Source organism: Oxyura jamaicensis (assembly GCF_011077185.1).
Source record: "Oxyura jamaicensis isolate SHBP4307 breed ruddy duck chromosome 1 unlocalized genomic scaffold, BPBGC_Ojam_1.0 oxy1_random_OJ106470, whole genome shotgun sequence".
Taxonomy (NCBI): domain Eukaryota; kingdom Metazoa; phylum Chordata; class Aves; order Anseriformes; family Anatidae; genus Oxyura; species Oxyura jamaicensis.
This window is the reverse complement of record NW_023303226.1, coordinates 24,967-44,941: the sequence shown is the minus strand read 5'-3', so window position 1 is coordinate 44,941 and position 19,975 is coordinate 24,967. Positions and strand designations below refer to the sequence as shown.

At 42.6% G+C, this 19,975-nt stretch overlaps 1 protein-coding gene across 2 annotated transcripts in view; it reads left to right on the top strand.

Annotated features, from left to right (window-relative positions):
- The first annotated feature begins 445 nt into the window (after positions 1 to 445).
- Positions 446 to 19,975, top strand: part of LOC118156896 (histone acetyltransferase p300-like) — a 42,386-nt gene continuing 22,856 nt past the window's right edge. Inside the window, exons 1-2 of one of the 2 annotated variants that reach the window (XM_035311111.1) lie at positions 446 to 1,779; positions 15,395 to 16,053. In XM_035311111.1, the coding sequence (XP_035167002.1) occupies positions 1,686 to 1,779; positions 15,395 to 16,053 (753 nt within the window). In that variant the 5' untranslated portion in view covers positions 446 to 1,685. The remainder of the gene's footprint in view (positions 1,780 to 15,394; positions 16,054 to 19,975) is intronic. The other variant, XM_035311112.1, reaches the window with a different exon arrangement.

Below are 19,975 nucleotides of genomic sequence, written 5' to 3'. Positions count from 1 at the left end.
GCGCACAGAGACAGGGCCCGGCCGGGGACGGGCAGCGGAGCGCGGAGCCCAGGCGCCCGCTACCCCTCTCTTTATTTTATTTTTTTTTTCCCTCTCTCTTCTTCTCCCCTTTTTCAGATTTTTTTTTCTTAATTTTTATTTTTCTCTTCTCTTCCCCTCCTTCCTTCCCCGGCTTCTCGCCGGCCCCCCGCTCCGCCACACACGCCCCAGCAGCAGCAGCGGCCGCCGCCGAGCGCCAGGCAGGGGCAGTAGGGAGCCTGCGCTCGGCCCCCGCGCTGCCCGCCCCACCCCCCCCCGCCGGCCATTTAACCCACCCCGCGGCCAGGCCCCCGCCCTCCTCCTCCTCCCCCGGCGGAATTTTTCCTTTTTTATTTTTTTTTTATTTTTTAATTTTTCTTTTTATTATTTTAAATTTTACCACCCCCTCTCCCGGCTCTTCCTTTCCGCCCCCCCCACCCCGCCACCAACCTCTTGGCTTTCCTTCCCCGGCCCCGCCGAGGCGAGGTGCGGGTCCCCCGCCGTAGCCGGGAGGCGGCCGAGGGGGGGCGGCTTTCTCCCCGCTGCCCCCGTCGGGGAGCGGAGCCGAGCCGCCGGGGCTCGCCACCATCCCGGGAGGGGGGAAGGTAGGCAGCGAGGGGGGGAGGGGCCGGCTCCTTCCTCCTCCTCCTCCTCCCGCCGCCGCCGCCGTGGGATCGGCCCCTGCGCCTCCTGCGCCCGAGGGGGGGGCAGCCCGCTACTGAGAGCGAGAGAAAGAGGAAGGGGAAAGGAGAGGAGAAGGGAGGGGAGGGGGGGGCAGAGAGGGGTGTTGGAACCCGCCCCCCACCTTCCCATCCCGCGATCGGTGCTGCCTCCATCAGGACAACAACCCCTCCTCCTTCCCTGCACAACAAGATGTGAAGCGGAGACTCCTGGGACTTATCCTCACCCTCCTCATCCTTACGGCTCCCCTTTCTGCAGCCATTAGCGACTGGCGAGGAAGAAGCGAGTGGAGCTGGGGACCCCGCGCCCGCTCGGCCTCTCGCCCCGCCGCCTCCCCCCCGGCCCCGTCGCTGGCGGTGGGTATTTTTTTGCAGGGTGGTGTCGGAGGGGGAAGGAGCCGCTGCTAGAGGACGGTGAGCTTTTTTTCTTTTTTCCTCCTCCTCTCCCCTCCTTCGCCCGCCTCCTTGTGGCGATGAGGAGGAGGAGGACGGCGCCGAGGAGGAAGAGGCTGATGGCGGCGGTGAGGAGGCAGCAGGAGGAGGAGACCCCCCGAAGGATGAAGATGATGATGGTGGCGGCGGCGAGGAAGCACCAGCAGCACAACAGCCGGGATTAATTTCACCGAGGGAAGAAGGAAAAAAAAAATCAAACCACCAGCCTCTTTTTTTTTTTTTTTTTTTAATTTTTAATTTTCTTTTTTTGGCGGGGGCTCTTCCCATCTCCGCTCAGCCCTCTCGCCTGGGGGAAGAGGCCTCTGCCCCCGCCGCTCCCACCTTCGCCCCGCTCCTCCGCTGCCGCCCTCCCGGAGCCCGAGGGGCAGAAAAGGGGAACTTGCTCCCCCCCCCCTCCGCCGGATCCTCCTCGCTCCCTCTCGTCGGTATTGTTGTTATTCAGCTGACCCGGGGCCCGAGAAGAAGGTGAAGGTTTTGGGGCTCCCCCCCTCCCCGTCTCTCTGCTCGGAGTGATTGTCTAAAAAAGAATTAAAAATGGCCGAGAATGTGGTGGAGCCGGGCCCGCCTTCAGCCAAGCGGCCTAAACTCTCCTCACCGGCGCTCTCCGTGTCCGCCAGCGACGGCACAGGTCAGTCTCGGGGGCCCAGGCCCTCAGCCTCTGGATGCCCCAATTGCTGCCCTTCTCTCCCCTCTCTTGCCCAAATCTTCCCCCTCCCTTTGGCAGAAGGCAAACTTGTGTCTGCCTTCGGCCTTTCTCGGGGGTTTTCTCCCCTTCCAGCTCCGTTTGAACCTATTTGCATGGCATACGAGGGGCGTTCGGATGATTCTGCCTCCTATTTTTTTCTGAAGGTGTTGGAAGGCAAAGCTGGTCAGTTTATTGTGCTTTTGATCAATTGCAGATAACAGTTTGGCATTTTCATGTCTTTCACAATAGTTATTACAGAGCTCCTTTTGAAGCCTGTGCCTTTAGCACTATTTTGTCTTTCTGCAACTGGAATTAAAGATGACGGTTTCGTACACTTTATTGTTGAATTTGTGTGTACTCTTGTACGTACACAGGTACCTGTCTCGTTTCTTATTTTGCGTATATACAAGTTTTTTTCACAGCTCGTCAGAAACGAGGTTTTTCTCTGTTTTTTCCCCTCTCACGTTCAGCCTGGTTATTTGAGTTATTTTTACAATTCCTCTTACTCTTCTTTGCACAAGAATATCTAAAAATCATTTTTTGGTCGTTCTGTTTCAAATAGGCCATTGACTTGGCGAGAAGAGCCAAAACCAAAATCCAGATCCCAAGTTTGGGGCATAAGGTTCCTCAAGACTCTTAGAAACAAAATGTTATTTCACCTTTTTTGCAATAAGCATCAATATGGAGTGCAGTTCGTTTTGCATCTCCCATTTCTTTGCGGTGAGACTAAGATGTCTGAAATTGCCCTGACTTAGGGGTTGGGAGGATAGAGGGGCTTTTCTGCAGTCCTGCAAAGGTCTTTGGGGATGCTGTGAAGGCAGACTGGAGGTTGGAAAATGTAGGTATCCCAACCAGTAGCAGATCTGAACTGGTTGTACTGGGAGGGGAGACACAGTACCACAGGGCTGTTGAGCTTTTTCATGCTTCTGGTGAAGTAGAAGCCCATTTCTTATAATTCTGCTATGCGAGTACTTGGTTACCTGTCCCCCAGGAGTTTCTTTAGGCTCACTTTAGATCTTAAGCCTACGGAGTGTGGATGGAGATGGCCTCCTCCTGCCAGCGTCTGGCGAGTGGTGGTGTCCTCATGCCACCAGCCTTGTTTGCTGCAGCTAGAGCTGCCAAGAAGAAGGAAGAGTTTAAAAAATAAAGTAAAATGGCTGGTCACTTGACAGTAGACAGCAGGTTTCAGCATCCAGCTCTTGTTTGAGCAGTGGATGTGATTCCGCTTGGAATCATCTTCACAAACTTGATTTTTGCCTTCTGTTCTTGGCGAATGACGGATTAGTTTTGAAAAGTTCCTATGTAACTCCTTGAGCATTGTACGTACAGGCAGTGGAATCAGTATAATGTTGCAAGTGGAGGACACAACTCTCCTTAATAGCAACAGGTCTCCACAAAGAGAGCTGAAGAAGCTGCCCTTTAGCTAGAGCTAGTTGGTTTTTCGTGCTACGCTTGGAAACCCGTGCTTAACGGTAGTAACCATTTTTCTTTGCCTTGGCAGCGGTGATCTTGTTCTGCTGATGGAGGTGAGATAAAAAATGTTTTTAAGGGAAGTCTTGATACCTGAAAATATGAAAACTGAAGGCTTATTTTTGTTGAGATGAATGGATGTATCGAAGTTGAGGCGTTTAAGATCAAATAAAGCTTGAATAATGCAAATCTATTTCAGTTGAACAGGTGCAGATTTTACAGAATATTCAGTTTATTTTAATTGTTAGCTTGCTGAGCAGTTTAATAAATGAACTTCGTATATTTATAGAGAGAGACTAAGGATTATTGAAAAGTTTCAGAGGGATTCAGGTGTGACAACACATAAAATGGAATAAATTTTTTCACAGTCATTGCGATCGTCATCACCTGGTAGCTATGCAGGGGTCTATAGTGCTGCAAAATGCTTAATATGTGCTACAAAAAAATTATTGAAGGATTTTTACTCTTAAGGACTTCTTGTTGACATTCTATACCTGCTTGTGGGATACTTCCACATACCTGTTTTTCTAACTAAATAAAATAAAACCTGCCGAACCAATAAATGTATTTTAAGGGTTGCGTTTTTCAGTTGCTGCTCGAATGACTGATTTTTTTCTCTCGCTTCTACTGTTGTGGGAAACAGCTTTGAAGTTTACATTTTTAACCTGTCTGCTCTTTAAATTCGCTTTGAAATAGCGCAACTTTCACACTAGAGAACTGGTATTGTCCTCCCTCCTGCGCTAATTATAGGAAATCAGAAATGTGGTGCTGATGTAGTTTCTGCAGCGATCTCTTTAAATGTAGTGCTAAATTCACACTATCAATGTGGAGGGAGAGAGAGGTAAGAAACTTGCGATGTTAAGGAAACTTTTCCCAGCACATGTATGTAGTGGCTCTTCCAGTGTGTTTCTCGTGCTGTTAACTTTGTGACTAAGCTCTTCGCGTGAAATACGGTTTTAGCTTGTTAGGTATGTAAAAGTAATGGCTGGCTTCAGTTAACTTCTTCCCAAACTTGTAGGGGTTAGGTGTATTTACACTGGACTCAAAGTCAAGTCTCTTAATTCACCCACGTTGTCATTGTAGACCTGGAAGACGCTGATATTCTGGGTTTGAAATATACTAAACTCAATTACATGAAAAAAGTAATGGTAGTTACGTGTATATTTTCTTCAGTTACAAAGACCTTTACAGTAGCGTCATCTTTTATTGGTACAGTTTGCTTAGTATAGGATGGGAATCTGTGACCCTGTGCTAGCAACTTTTCTGTACTAGCGTAGAGAAAGTGATGTAAGTATTGATAGAAATGGAAACGCTGTTCTGGTATGTTGCATCCAGCCTCAGAAGCCTTTCTTTTGAAGGCTGTATTAGCAAACTCATTGTGTACGCTAGTTTTTCTGTCACTATAACAGAATAATTTCAGTGCATCCTGGAAAATTATCTCCTTGAGTAAGTGAGCGGAAGTCTTTCATAAAGATACGTTTTTAGCAGGATACTTTAAACCAGTGATTTTATTTTGGGCATTTTATTTCTGAGCCCCTCAGTTTTTCCTGCAGTGATGCAGGTGGGCTGAAATTGCCGCATACAGATTCCTACGTGGTTCGTGTAGACCCACGTGTGCTGGTAGGGGTGAGTTCAGTTGCCTTTTACGATTTCTTTTACGAATCGTCTTTATCCCCCCCACTCTTAGAAATAACCTGTATCCTGCAGACAAGGAGAACTTTCTGGCTGTGGATTCTGAGCGGCTCTTTGATCAAGGAATAAAGCTGGAATATGCTCTGTACCGTAGCATGGCTGTGTAGTATCACATCTTTTGGTTGTTAGATCCTGAAATAGGATTTTAAGTGCTTAGTGTTTCTGGCTTGCCCTGACATTGGAAGTCACTTCTCTGCAATTAACTAGTTGATACGTTTGTTATATCAGAGATAACTTTGTGTTTGTTATATGTGCCTTAAGTTCCTTCAGTTTACAGTATCCAAAAGTTGTGTTGTTCTGAGTAATAGCACATCTCCAGTCGCTGTTCCAGTACTCATCTTACATAAAACTTGCATGTTCTTTTCTGTTTTTTTTTTTTTTTTTTTTTTTTGCACTTCTTTTTAACTTTTAAAATTTATACTTATTTAAATAAATTTTTTAAATCTTTTTTTTTTTTTTTTTTTTTTAAAAAAAAAAAAACTCATCTGGAGTGGTACAATTTTTGACTGATTCTCATCTGTCACTTGGTCCAAGTGTTATCAGGCTGCTTCTTTGCTTGAAATAAATCTTAATCTTGTCTCACTGCCTTTTCCAGAGGCACTTATAAGGTTTTGAATTCTGTTTTCAGTCTGCTATGGATTTTTTTCTTAAGAGTTTGTATATACATCTTTCAAATACTTACAAGTCTGTTTTCTGACTAATGTTTAAGACCAAGTAGTTAGCCACATTCATTTTGCAGCCATCAGTTAAATATTTCTATCCCTTTGTGTTGAGAGCCGCTTTTAAACTTATTTCCACGTGTTATCACATAAGATGCATTGAAGTAGGGTTTGTAGGATGGCATACTGTAAATCAGGTGTTGCAGCAGATGAATTTCTAAGCCAATCGTGGTTGCTGCATTTGCCAGGCATGGCAAATGGGTATCTCTGCCTTGGAGTTCCCTAGGTTGTCCAAGAAGGGTCTTAATTGAAATAAGATGTTTCAAATACCTTGCGAACTGATGATTCTCATGGTGCTGAGTAACTTTTAAAAGAAAGTCTTACAGGCTTTTGAACCTTCTAGACCTCCAAATTGCTACGCCTCTGTTTCTCTGACCACTTGAAGCGGGTTGTGCGTGTTGGACATAGGTATGTACTTCCTTTGCACAGGGTTAGAAAGGTACGTCTGCTTCTAAAGAAATACCACTGCAACTCGGGGACCATCGGTACTGTGATGCCAAACTGAATTTTGAGCACCTACTTACAAATAAAAACCTTTGAGACTAGAAAATGAGTTTAGAGTTGCAATTTAAAAACACAAATTCACAAGTTTGATATTGCAGGGAAAGGCTTTGTTGCCGAATTTGGGAATAAAAATCCTAGATTTGGGAATATAAATCCTAGATTCAACAAACAAAAAACACAAACAGCACAAAACAAAAAAATGCTGATTTTTTTTTTTTTTTTGCATCTCTTCCCAGCATTTCCAGAGCAGCATTAGGATTTAGCATAGGTCAGTTCTGTACTTGCAAAAAAAGCAATTAGTGGAGTCTAGGGCTTGACATGTTTTCTGAGAGTGTGCATTTCATGAGAACCTGGTGATTAACACTGAACTCTTCCTGTAGAAACTTTCTTATACCTTTATAACTTGGACAAGGTGACTTTATTACTAGATTTTAATTTGGTGTGATTTACGGGGTATTTTTCCCATTTTCTCCATAAGCTGTTTCTTTTATTTTTTCATCTCAGTGTGTCACTTAGGCTGTTCCTGCTAAAGCAGCTTCCTATGCTTATTCTAACACTGTAATGATATTACTTTAACCTTTCTCATCACCCTAACTAGTGCCCCCCCGAGAGGGTTTGGCCAGGAGTCCCTTAGATTTGACAAACAGTGCTTTTGCTGTGCAGTCTTCACTGACAGATCAACAAAGCACACCTGCCTCCAAGGATTTGGATTTTCTTTCTATACTTAAACTGTAGCAGCAGGCTGAAGTAAGATACATCTGTCCCTGCATGTGGTTGTAGGCACTGACAAAACATCTGTAGTTACATTGAATTTGTAGGGCTTCAAGTACAGCTCCATCTCGGGCAATTCATAGAAATCCTCTTCCTGGCTGGTAAGTGATGGATCTGACAAACTGGTTTTGTTCTCTTCCTAAATATCAATGAGTTTCCTTAAAATGGATTGGCACAGGAACGTGTTTAAAGTTCTGCAAAAACTTGACATGTTATTTTTCATCTTCAAGCACAGTTATCTTACAGAACTTTTTTGAAGAAAATTAGGACAAGAAACGTTAAATTCTGTGCTCCAGTCCAAAGTAACTCCTGGCTTAGCTGTCTGCCAGCTGTGCTTACAGGAAAGCATGGGTATGAAATAGTGTTCTAGACCTGGATTTTCACAGAAAAAGTGAAAGTTGGGTTCAGAATCTTCAGAAACTGTAGGTTATTTTCTGTGATTGGTGTTTGTAAGATGAGGTGGAGATACCTGTTGCTCTCTTCCAATTGATGGTGTGGAACTGCTCTGTACTGCGCCTACTCCTGCATCTCCATAAGAAGCAAGTCGAATTTGGAACCATATCTGTCTGCTTGTGGAGGCGTGAGGGCCAGGAAAGGCAATGGTGACTCTTCTACAGAGGCATTCCTAAGAGAAATAACTTACTGGTTCTTGCTTTGTGGAACTCCCAGAAACAAGTGATGAGATAATCTCTCTTAAAACATACTCTTACTGTGTTAATGAACATAAAGAATCTAATGTTAGAGTTCACGTAAGTAAAATTCTGGCAAGATGCTGGTGTATGACTTGCTGAAGCTAAACTGCCTTTTATGTATTCCTGGATGTCAATTTAGGAACTCTGTTGGGCTACCGGTTCAAGATGAAGTCTGATGTACTGACTTTTATATAGATAATTTAATGTTGCTTTTCTGGTTTTACTCAGGAGTGATGTGGAATGAACTCAAGTCAGTAGTATTCAGAGAACTCACTTTGCTTTTTGGTGATCGTATACACAGTATGCGTTATTTTGAAGTTGGTATTAACTTGACAGTGAAGTGAGCTTCATTCTTTTCTTGAAACCGATTTGTAATCACTTCTGAAATTGATTTGGTCTGTCTGGGGACACGGATGTGTTCCCTTCCTATCTGTGTGCACCCATGTTTTTGCCTGCTAGTGTAGCAAACCAGCAACTTCCAAAATCTGCAGATCAATAAGGCACTTTTAGCTTTCTGGACTTCTGTGGTCCATCATTTATCAGGCTCCCTACTGAAATCCATTCTTACTACTTAGCAATCTCACAGACCAACAGTAGGTAACTTAACGTGGTCTTGGGGGAATTTCAGCAACATCCCAAGACAGGATACTCTTGGGAATAAGAACACCAATTGAGAGACTTTATAAAGTTAAGGGCAGCACAAGGAAACTTATGCAAATAACATGTTCACAAGTAAATGATTAACTGTGTGACTTCAGCATCTTGGAATTACAACGTCAAAACTTCATCTTGTTTGGGTCATCAGTGGCAGCAAGACTGGTACCTTTTTCTTTGTGTTACATCAAAGTGTGAATAGGCTGGTGCATGAAGAACGGGGTCTCTGAACTTCCACCTTAAGTAATGTCTTTTCCATATGATTGTACTCCTTCCATTTTCCTAGAACAAAATCAACAAAATCCATATTTTTGGAATCATGAATCTTTTCAGTTTTTTTCAGTGGTGAACTGCAGTCATCTGTATCTCTCAGTAGTACTTCTTAAAGAACTTTGAGAGAGAACAGCTTGTTATTAATGCAGTTTGCTTCTGAAGTGGCAAAACCCACTTTATCCAGAGTCCACAAAAAACAGTCTCTCTGTTAATATGAGCTTGGTATGAGTTAAACTTGCAGATTATTTTTCTGGGCAAAACTGGGACTTTTAAGAAGGAGTTGATGTGTTTGACGCAGTGTTTGAGTAGAGATTAGGATAGCTTCAAAAAATGAAGGAAGAGTGCGGTCCTCCAATAGCCTTTGTTAGAAGTTGAGCAATAAGTGGTTGCTTCTTTAGAGTGATTTTTTTTTTTTGTGCTTGCAAAATTCTTGTGTTTATACTCAGTTGTTAGAACTAATAATGAAATCATGTGCATTTGAGATGAGGAATTAGATCAACAGACTGTTTTTAAAGATTTATGCCTGAAGTTGTGTGCTGGCATGACTTGCAGATGTGTTTTGTGCCTTTGCATCTGCTGTCTTCCAGGGGTTCTGAGCTCCCTCTCAGAATGAGTAGCGTGCCTCTGTTTTCAGCTGTATTTTCTACTAGCATTGCTTGTGGTCTGTCTTCAAGTTATCACGTTTCTTGATGTGGTGAGCAAATTCAGGTCTTCTCTGGATTAGCAGGAAGGAAGGAGGAGGCAGTGCTTCCCCACTTTCTTGCAGAGAACGGAATTAAAAATAGTCTGATGCCGAAGACCTTGTTACTGGAGCACTGTAATGCAGAATAAGAATTCACTCCTGCTTATGCAAGAGCAACTGAGAAGGCCTGCATCACGCTTCCACTTGGGCAGCGTGTGGTGATCAGGGTTATGCAGGGGCTGATGTCCTAGGATCGTGGGAGCAGTGAATCTAGACCTTAAAGTTCTATGGCTGATGCCTGAATATTTCCTCTTCTGTCTTGCATCGAGCTAATAGATTAATTAAAACTAACTGTACAGTTTCAGGTAGGGAAAATGGCTTGGCAGAGTTCTTGTTACCATTGGGTAATTGTGGCTTCACAGAGCATCCATGTGAAAAGCCTTTTCTTTAAAAGGCTTTAATCGTTAAGTAAATCTGTTCTCCAAAATACAGCAAAACTCTCTCACGCCCACTTGGTAGGAATCTTGAGAGATTTTGCCTCTTTCTTAGCATGTTTTTTTCCCCACTACAATTGCCTGAACATGACTAGCTTAATTTTCTGCCATTGCAGATGCCGTGGGAATTGATGATTTTCTTTTTAGTAGCACTTGGTTATGTAGCTATCTGTGCTTCACCTTTGCTCCTGTGTTTTCATGGATGCCTGAGAGTTGTCTTGTGAGGATGTGGCTCCTTGTCCTGTTCTCCCTCTTTTTTTTTTTTTTTTTTAAGGGTATTATAGGGTAATGCTGGTGCTTGACTGCAGACCTGAGTAGCTGGTTACTCTGGGGTATTGGTTGTATCCTCTGGGCATTTTCTCTGTTAACACCTATGTCCTGTTCGATCCTGGATAGCTTAGATGTCACCGTGTGGGGAAGATGCTGAGCTGAGCAGCTCGTTGTGCTCTGTCTGAAAGCACAGCGAAGGTATCATGCTTTCTGTGTAGTCCAGCATCACCTGCAGCTCCTGTCAACCCTGTCACATGCCTACGTTGTATTCAGCGTCCCATATTAAGCCTCATCCCCTTCTTTCATTGTGCACTTAACGACTGTGGTACAATTTCATCCACTGATAAGTTTTGGAGCCCAGAAACAGATGTGCAGAAAGGTGGCTGTTGAGCAGCTTTCTGGCTTGGTATGTCTGTGTTCAGAATATAATGTCATAGGTGCAGGGACTGGAACTGCAAGTCTCACACCTACCGATAGGCTCAGCACTGAGGTAAGCACAGGAGTAAGCTCTCATCTTTCTTACACGACTGGCATGAAGGGTTCTCCAGGCACTGCTGTTCACACATGATGCTGCTGCTTCAGATGCACCAACTCCTCCAGTGCTTCAGTTTCATGGCTCATCACACAGCGCACACGCGAGTAAAGTGTTCTGGGCTGTATTGTAGCACGTAAGCAAGTTTTTAGGCTGCAATGAGTAATGTTAGCTTTCTGTTTGTTAGAACCAGGTAATCTTCATTTTGACAGAAACGCCTGTTTTGTTCCGAGAGGGGGAATAGAAGTCTGTCTTAAGCCAGAAATGAGAAAACTATGAGGCTAGAAAGCATGCAAGAGAAACTAGTGTGTGCAATTTGAAACCCACGTGTGAATTTCTTTGCTAGTTAGTCAGTATTGGATAATATTCTCCATGCATTGTAAGCATTTTTGTCGGAAATCTCTACCTTGCCTTGTGTGCTTTGTCAACGGTTATCACTGGGGCCACCAGGAGCTCTTGCAGTAAAACTAGCTTGAAATACACGTTTTTGTGACTCATCTGAAATCTGATTGCTTGATAGGGCACTGATTTTTTTTTTTTTTTAAATCACTTAAGGGTTTTGATTGCCCTCTCTGAATCTGTACTGTTTGCAAGGCCTTTCTGGTGTTTCTAACACGGGCCAGTGGTCTTGCAGATCAGGCACCGTCAAAGGCATGTTACTTAGAAGGCAGAGGTTTGTAGGGTCCAAAACTGAGAAAAGAAGTCACGGTAGACAAGGAAAGCTAACGCACCAATTTTTGAGGTGGCTTCCTTGCAGTTCAGGGTGAAGTTCCAGTTACCTGATCCAGTCTGACTGGACTGCCATTGAAAGACAGACCTGCTCCATCTGCTGTCTCTTCTGACCCACCTTCTTCTCATGACAGATTTGATGCAGTTGTGGCAAGCTGGGCCAGGTTCTGGGCTTCAGAATAGACTTGATACCCTTGTGTTAAAGGTTCACGGGTGGTATAGTTCCTAAGGAGAAGCATTGCATGCCTTTGCATCCTATTACCTAGATGTTGTCCTACGGAGGTACCTTACGTCTCTTTCCTTGTGATCTTGCTGGGCAGGAGCAGTCCGAGCACTTCTTGTCACCTACGGAAAGAAATACACTAGAATACCATTAATAGTATAATCTGGAATCTCTGTGTCTATATTGAGATCAAGATCTCGTTTCAACACTTGTTACTGGATGTTTCTGATGAGCTCTTGGGTCAGTCAGTGGCGTTCTGTTCTATCCCAGCCGTTGATCGTGGGGTATAACCGCAGACCTCTAGGGACTGTGAATCGGGTAGACGAACCTTTGCAGTGCTATCTGTCTTCTTCCATTTCCCACAAGCTTTGCTTTCTTAGAAATCTTTCTGTGCATCCTTAATGAAAAAGATGGCAAGTGTGTTTAGTGTACTGGAAAGTCGCTCAGTTCTCTGGCTATTTATCTCCTCTGTCTTAAGCTGTTCTGTTGGCTCTCGTGTGAATGCATTTACCATTATTTTCACATACTCTGAGCTGTCTGGCCTAGCTTTGTCGATGTTTGGATTGGCCATGGTAGGTCTCTCTACAGTGGGCTTTAGGGTGTGCAGAGTACGTGAAGGGCTGTGAAACAGATTGGAGCTCTTGCTGTATGCGCACAAAGTCCTATTGTTCCGTATGGTCTTCTGAGACTGTTTGTGTTTCAGTCTCGTACCTGAAATCTTCTGCCTCCTGGCAGCTGACTAGGAGTGGGATTTTGTAGTTGACCAGAAAACTGAACCTTTCTCTGGTTTTGTTGTTTTTTAATCTGCTGGCTGGAGAAGACTTGGAAGTTTGTGTTTTAGAAAAGATTAAAAAAAAAAAATGTCAGGAGAAGGCAAACTTGCACCACAGTGGTGCCTCACTGGTATTTACTGCTTTTGATTTTGCCTTGTAGGTGCTAGGAATCTCTTCTGGTGCCTTCTACTGGATTGACAATTTTAGCATGTTAGTTTCACGTGGAAAGAACAGAATGTGTTTTCTCATTTAAGCTTTTGGATGTAAAGGACTAATCCTAATGGGACCGTCTTCATTTAGTTTGTGTTGGTTTGGTATGTAGCTGTTGATTTTTGTTATAAGAAATTAATAAAAAGGAGAATCCAGAACACTTTAAGGTTTTATGACTTTCTGCTCCCTGCTCATGGGTTTGCCCAGAACAAACTTGCCAGGGAGCTCTGCTTGCTTGTACCAGGATACTCGAGGTGGATGTGAGCGAGTGAGCTTTGCAGCTGGAAGTGTCTCCTTCTTTGATGAGAAGGAATGCTGAAAGAATGAGGTCTTCATAGAAGCAGATTAATATTTTCTTGGGAAGAAAGATGAGCAAATCTTTCAGTCTTTCAAAACAAGAATTGCACTGTCCTTTTGTAGTGTTATATCTGAAATCATTTACATATACCTCAGTAAATGATCTGTGGTAGTTTGAAAAAACAAGTAGCTCATATTCAGCTGATCAGTGACCATCTTCCAGGTTGTTTTGTGAATGTCTTTATGTGCAAAGGTCTGGTCTCCGTGGAGGCAAAGTGGAGAATTTTGTTATGGGACTGACTGTGTCCTGGAAGCTGCATCTGTTTTGAGAAGGAGTTCTGTCCACCTGCAGCCAGTCACAAAACTGCCTTTTGAGCTGTTTGAGCAGCTTTGCTGGAACAAGTGCTTCCCAGTTCAGAGATGGGAGGTTGCTGTGCTCTTCCAGCATGGTTTTGCTGTAGGTCTGGGGTATATGTTGGATGCTTAAGTTTTCAGTTCATCTAGGAGAAATCGTTCTAGACAGCAGACTAACCTGAGAATTGCTGGTCTTATTTTTCACTCCCTGAGTTGTGAGATCTTTGTCAGGTTATTTTGCCAGAGTGTTTTCTGAATTACAGTGCTTCAATGCTTGCTGTTTAAAGGCATCCTCACAGGCACCTCAAAATGCTCATCAAAGGCATCTTAGTTTGCCTGTTGAAGCCATTCTAAACTGTCATGTGGTATTTTTTGATGGCTTTCTTCATTATCTTGATCTTGAGGGTCTCTCCTACTGTGGCTTTTTCCATGTGCATCAATATTTAATTCTTAATCTGACGAAACACTTTGAGTTTTGGGAGGTGTTTGTTTTGAGGTAAGCGTACCAGCCCAAAACTCTAAATTCATTATTTCAAATGTAGGAGAACTTGGACAAAACTTTATTCTTCTGAATCTTCAACAAATATCTCATGTTGAAAAGTACTAGAGATGTAATTAAAAGATGAATCCTTAGTATGTAGTGCAAAACATAACTTTTAGCACAAGGCTTTAAAATCAGCTAGCCCATTCTTTATTAATAGTCTAAAACATTTGGCAACTCCTTCTTCTTCTGGTGCTTTACGTTAGTGAATAGCATATAAATGATGATATGAAATCTCTTGGTATACCTGCATTCTTGTCAGCCTTGTATCATATGCTTAGAATTCTTAAAAGTCCTGATCTTATGACAGTTAAGAAATTGTGTTTTGTAAAAAACAACAAAGCTCTTCTATTAGTACTGGAGGTCAGCTATTTGGCAACTCATGGTATTGTGTAAAACATTTTGTACAGATTTCTGATGCCGATCAGCTCTTCTGACTTACGTGTGGTTTAACTGTAGTCTCTTCCATCAATATTTGGAACAAGTCATCTTGCCAACCTCTGTGAAATTCGCTGTAATTGATACTTCCTTTTTTGCAATTGCTGAAATGAGTAGTATTTTAAGTCATCGTCTAGATCTGAAGGTTTTGAAAATGCATTGTAATAGATCCTGCAGAGCATCCATGAAATGACCTTTCTGGCAGATGTGATGCTGCACTATTCTAAAAGCTAATATAAAAGAAATCATTGACTGCGTATTCTCAAATTCTAAATACTGATATTCTCAAATTCTAAATACTGAGCTTTATAGCCTAGTGGTTATGTGTGGCTGTGTCACACAATAGCCTGGCTTTTAGCCACAAACTTTCTACATTATTTTTGTTTTAGCTAGTATAGAAATATGTAATATGCAGATCAAGGTGCATGCTACTTCCGCAGACATAAAACTTCTCGTTTGCTTGATCAAATTGATGGCACTGTGTAATAATGATCTTTTGCCATTTAGTTACCTTGGAGATTACTTTGAATGGGTTCTTGTTCAAGAGAAAAAATTCTCTTGAATTTTTTTCCCCCCATCATAATGTTTTTTCACAACTCCATGGCCAGGAGGGTTACTTAAATTGTTTTCTGACTATGCTTGTTGAGGGGAAAATACTGTCTGTTCCATCAAGTTCAATTTAATTTTGCAGTTCTGTGCTGGGAATGACTGGATGTGGAAAACTAAAACAAACCACCACCAAACAAGAAGAAAGCTGCTCATATTTATTTCTGTAAATAATAAGCCATTTTGAAAACCGTACTTACTATATTAGTTGTCTCTTCCGGAAGTGACACTTCAGTGAGAGTCAAAAATCACAAGACAGTACCTCTATCATTGATCTTTTAACTCTTCTTAAGTCGTCTAATTCCATTGGTGAATTCTGAGATTTTAGTACAGTTTTTTCCCTCCTTCACCTTCAAATTTCACAAGTTGGGAGATTATGTTCCGACATACCTAGTGATCTTTCAACGTGTATAATGTTGTAGAAAAGAATGGTTTTCTCCAATTCAGACTTTGTAAGGTTTAGAAGTTACATTTATGATGATAAATTGGGATAGTTTTCAGTATTGGCTGATAGAGGAATTCTGCTGGAAAAGTAAAATTTTGATAGTTAAATGAAATGAATGGTAACTGAACAAGATTCTTCAAGATATTGCTGATGGCACTGACCTCATACAACATTTCTTTTGTTTTTCAGATTTTGGATCACTCTTTGATCTGGAACATGACTTGCCAGATGAACTGATCAGCTCCACCGAACTGGGACTCAGCAATGGCGGTGACATTAATCAGCTGCAGACCAGCCTTGGCCTGGCACAAGATGCTGCCTCTAAACACAAGCAGCTGTCCGAACTCTTACGGGCTGGTAGCTCCCCAAACCTCAACATGGGGGTTGGTGGCCCTGGCCAGGGCATGGCTGGTCAAACGCAACAGAACAGCCCTGGGATGGGGATGTTGAACAGCATGGTGAAAAGCCCCATGGCGCAGGCTGGGCTGACTTCTCCCAGCATGGCGATGGCTACGAGCGGACCAAACCAGGGTCCTTCAGCCCAGTCTGCAGCAGGAATGATGCCAACAGTAAACAGTCCAGTTAACCAGCCTGGCATGGGAATGAACACAGGGATGAATGCTGGCATGAATCCTGGGATGTTGGCAGCAGGCAACGGGCAGGGGATGATGCAGGGGCAAGTCATGAACGGTTCAATTGGAGCAGGCAGAGGGCGACCTAATATGCCCTACCCAAACCCAGGAATGGCAAGTGCTGGCAACTTGTTGGCTGAGACTCTGCAGCAAGGCTCTCCGCAGATGGGAGGGCAGACTGCACTGAGGGGGCCACAGCCCGGAGCCATGAACAAGGTAAGCATGGCAAGCTGAGCTTGATTTATCTTCATTCTTGGCCTTTATTTTGTAAGGAAGATCCCTCTGCAGTAGGATCCTGTAGAACAAGGTTCCTCTGCAGTAGGGATACTATGGAATAGGGTTTTTGTCCCTTTACCAGAGGATCCAAGACTTAATTATTTATATGATGCTAAAGTTTAAGTGATAGGAGGCAAAAATTGGGTCTTGCTCAACAAGCAAGAGTATTTCTAGATTAACCATCTCTTTTCTCTTAAGTCCTGTGAGAGTATAGGTTATCAACAATATGGAAAACTTAACTTGGTAGTACTTATTCTTCTTTTATGCCTTTGTCCAAAAATGTATTTTCCCATCTAACGTGGTGAGTGTGATGGGAATATATCAGGATCTTCTAGAAGTTTGGCACTTCTCTGTGTGACACTCAGTAAGAACGTTTTTTGTCTGAGATGTGTTGTATATTGGTTTATGCTGGAGCAGATGAGAAGAGGCAAACGTGGGTCTGAATGGACTGGTGTGTAGTGTGTATTAAGACGTACATTGGCATTGAGGAATACTTGAGTTACTGGAGAACGAATGCTTGTATAAATGCCCAAAGACAAGTGTAGGGTTGTTTAAGACTATTGGCACCCAGTTCTAGGGTTAAAACTCAGGAAGGTTTTGTTTGTCGGAGGGTAAATCGAAAGCAGAAAAAGGTTTTCTGTTAGTGGGGGAGATAGGTGTGCTTTTATAATTCAGGAGATTAGAATAAAGTTGTTGTAGGTTGCTCTGAAGAGATGAGAGAAGTTAAGTTAGGAGATGTGCATGATAAGAGAAAAAAAATTAGACAAGCAGCTTTCCTAGAGTAGGGAAACAAATGAGTGTTTCATCTCAAGTTTTTGGTGTTTTGATTTAAAAAAAAAAAAAAAAGCCTGGAAAATATTTAACTTACTTCAGTTCACTTTAGGTGGATTTTTTGTGTTTATTAGTTAATGAGTGGAAAGTTTTTTCTAAGGTGCTTTCTAACACCTGAATAGATTCATCTTGGAGTGACCAAAATCAATCTGCCTGGAGGGCTTGTAATTATAACTAACACAGTCTGTACGTGTATTTGAAACGAGTGAAAATCAACGCTGTGTCAATGATTTTGCTATGCTTGAATATGTTAAGTAAAATGATGTTAGTGTAGTGTCTTGTGAACATCATTAATTACAAACTTTTTTGGTCTTAGCTGGTTGCTTGGGCTCAGTGTGCTGCTAACCATGGTCCCGATATGTCTGGCTAGCGATGAGTTGATGTTGCAACCTGTTCATATCAAGTATTCTTGCCTGATAAATAAGATGTTGCAAAGTTTGCTACAGTAGGAAAATCTGTACACAGTTCATATTGGTAAGAAATAAGGAACTGCTTGGAGACATTTATGTATTGGAATTAGATAATTTGTTGCTTATTGGCTCTGGAAAAAAAATTACTTCGGTCTCTAGAAAGAGGTCAAAAATTGATGAAATAAGAACTTGGTGAAATGCCACATTGTCATCCTTATTATCCTTATCCTCAAAGCTAAAGTAAGGTTTTAAATTATTAAACAAACAAAAACCCTCCTCTTACCTAGGAGAAAGAAAGAAATATCACAAATTGAGTTTTTGGCTTCTGTTACAGTTCAAAACTAAATTGTCCTCCTGGCTTTCTCAAACTCTGGAGTGTGCAGTATACCTAACATAAGCAGCGTTTTGTGCTTTTTGGGAACCTCCCCACCAACTACAGAACTTCTGCTTTTTAGCTCATAATCCCAGACTGGTTAAAAAATGAAAACCAAAACTTGGAGTTCCTTACCCATCGAGAAAAAAGCCTCGAGCCCGGTCGCGTAAGCGTAGTGGGCGCAGCCCGCGCGGAGCAGTTCAAACTGCCGGATACGAAGGAACGGTCTGAAATGGAGGCTGAAATTCCAGAACGTCTTCCATTGGTTTGGCTGCTGGCAGGCAGCCTGGGTTTCGCTTCGTGCAGCCGAGTTAGCAGGATCTGACACAGTCATGTCTGACCGTTTTCTCCCTCCACCCATCTGCTTTTGTTTTTCCCCCCACCTACAAATCTTCAAAAAGTAGAGGAAAACAGAGGACCCTGAGCAGTTGTTTGCAAAATGCAGCTTTTTTTTTTTAATTGGTAAATTTAGCCCTGTGTTGCTGCTAATGTGGGAGTTTGTGTAATAACTTTTGTGCGCTTCCTTCATCGCTGCAGAAATGTGTGTTATTCAAGAGCTGTCCTTCGGTAGGAGGGGAAAAATAGCAAAGCAGGCGCTTTGGTTCTGTTCAACTGCATCGTGGTAGCTTGCCAAAGTCAGCCTCTTTAGGTGAAGCGAGGGTTGCCTCTGTGAATTGGCTTTCAGTAAAACAGATGTGTTGTCAGCAATGGCTTTTACAGGCGAATAGCTTATGTTTGCTGGGATGTTAACTAATTGGGAAGGAGGATGTTATGTTCTCCTAATAGTAGAGATGAGTTCCGAGCGGGTATTCGATTTGGACAGCAAACTGGTAATGCTTCTGCCTTGTTGTGTCGTCCTGTGGGGTTGCTGAAAAATTTTCTTCCTTTCCTCCTGAAAGATCGGCAGCAGAACGCTTGCTTTGCACATTCGGCACAGAGTTCCCTGGTTTTCTAGCTGTGAATGACATTTTTTTAAGCCTGGAGATCCCAAACGTCTGTGTAGCTGATTGCTTTGGGGTCACCAGGTATGTATAAATTCAAATCATGGTATTCTGCCACTTGTCTTGGGGTCTAATGCTGTATGTTACGTATGATACAAGCAGTCACCGAGATGGGAAGAAGCAATTGTCTGCAAACCATCCCTGTACCAGTTACATGACATTATACCGGGGAACTAGTGCAGGCTTGAAACTCACCTGGTCATTTAAAATAATAATTTGAATTAGTTTCCTGATTCACTCCATGCTGGCTGACTGGAGAGAGAGCCCTGATATTAGGGAGGGGACGTGTTAAAGGAGAGGGTGTTGCTGCTCTGAGCAGGGTGTGGGCCCTGCTTTGGTACCAGAGTCAGCTTAAAAATACCTGTGGAGGTTTAGCCTAAAAGGAAATTCTGGAGAGGGAAGGAATTGTAACAAGTTTAGCTTTCTTGAATGGCTTTTTGTTTTCTGTGCGCTTGCTTGTGTGCATGTGAAGTGTAACAGGAATGTCTGTCCTCTTAAAATAGAGTTTTGGAAACTGTTTGTAATGCTTTGATTCTTTCAGTGTTTAAGCATTTTTCAGGCTTCTTATTTCACTGGATAGCCTTACAGCTTTGACTAATTTAAGTGTAAACAGCAAATTCAAGCTCCACAGTAAGTTAAGAACAAATTCATGTTTCCTGTCTTGAACCATTCTTCATTTGGAAATACATACATGTAGTTAAAACCTTTGGGTGGCTCTTCAGCTGTTCTGCCGGGTTCTGCCTGGAGTTCCAGGCTTATTGTCCAGCCTCTTGTTAGAGGGAGAGAGGATTTTGCATATGAGTTGATGGGTGTATTTCTGTGATCCTAAAGGGAATAAATTCACCTGACATTCAGGTCACGTAGATGGAGTATCTTGCTGATCTAAGAAATGCTCTGTTACTTGATGAAATGGACATGAAGGCAATTCAAATTAAAATAATCACATAGCAAAGGTTGGACTCTTGTGAAATTACTTGAAACATTCAGAGCTCCAGTGTTAATTCTGTCACTTGGCTTATTGTCTACAGTGAATATATACACAGCTCTGCTATTGTAGTGGAGATACTACTGTGCTTTACCAATGCTTAGCAATTCTGTTAAGAAAAATGAGTTGTAATGTTTTACAAATATGAGCGTAATTATTTAGATTCTCCATACCTTCCTTTAAATAAAGTAGCAGGAAATGTTGAAGTCTTGTTCAAAATTGCAGAACTTGAAAATGATGATACCCTCAAATAGTAAATTTA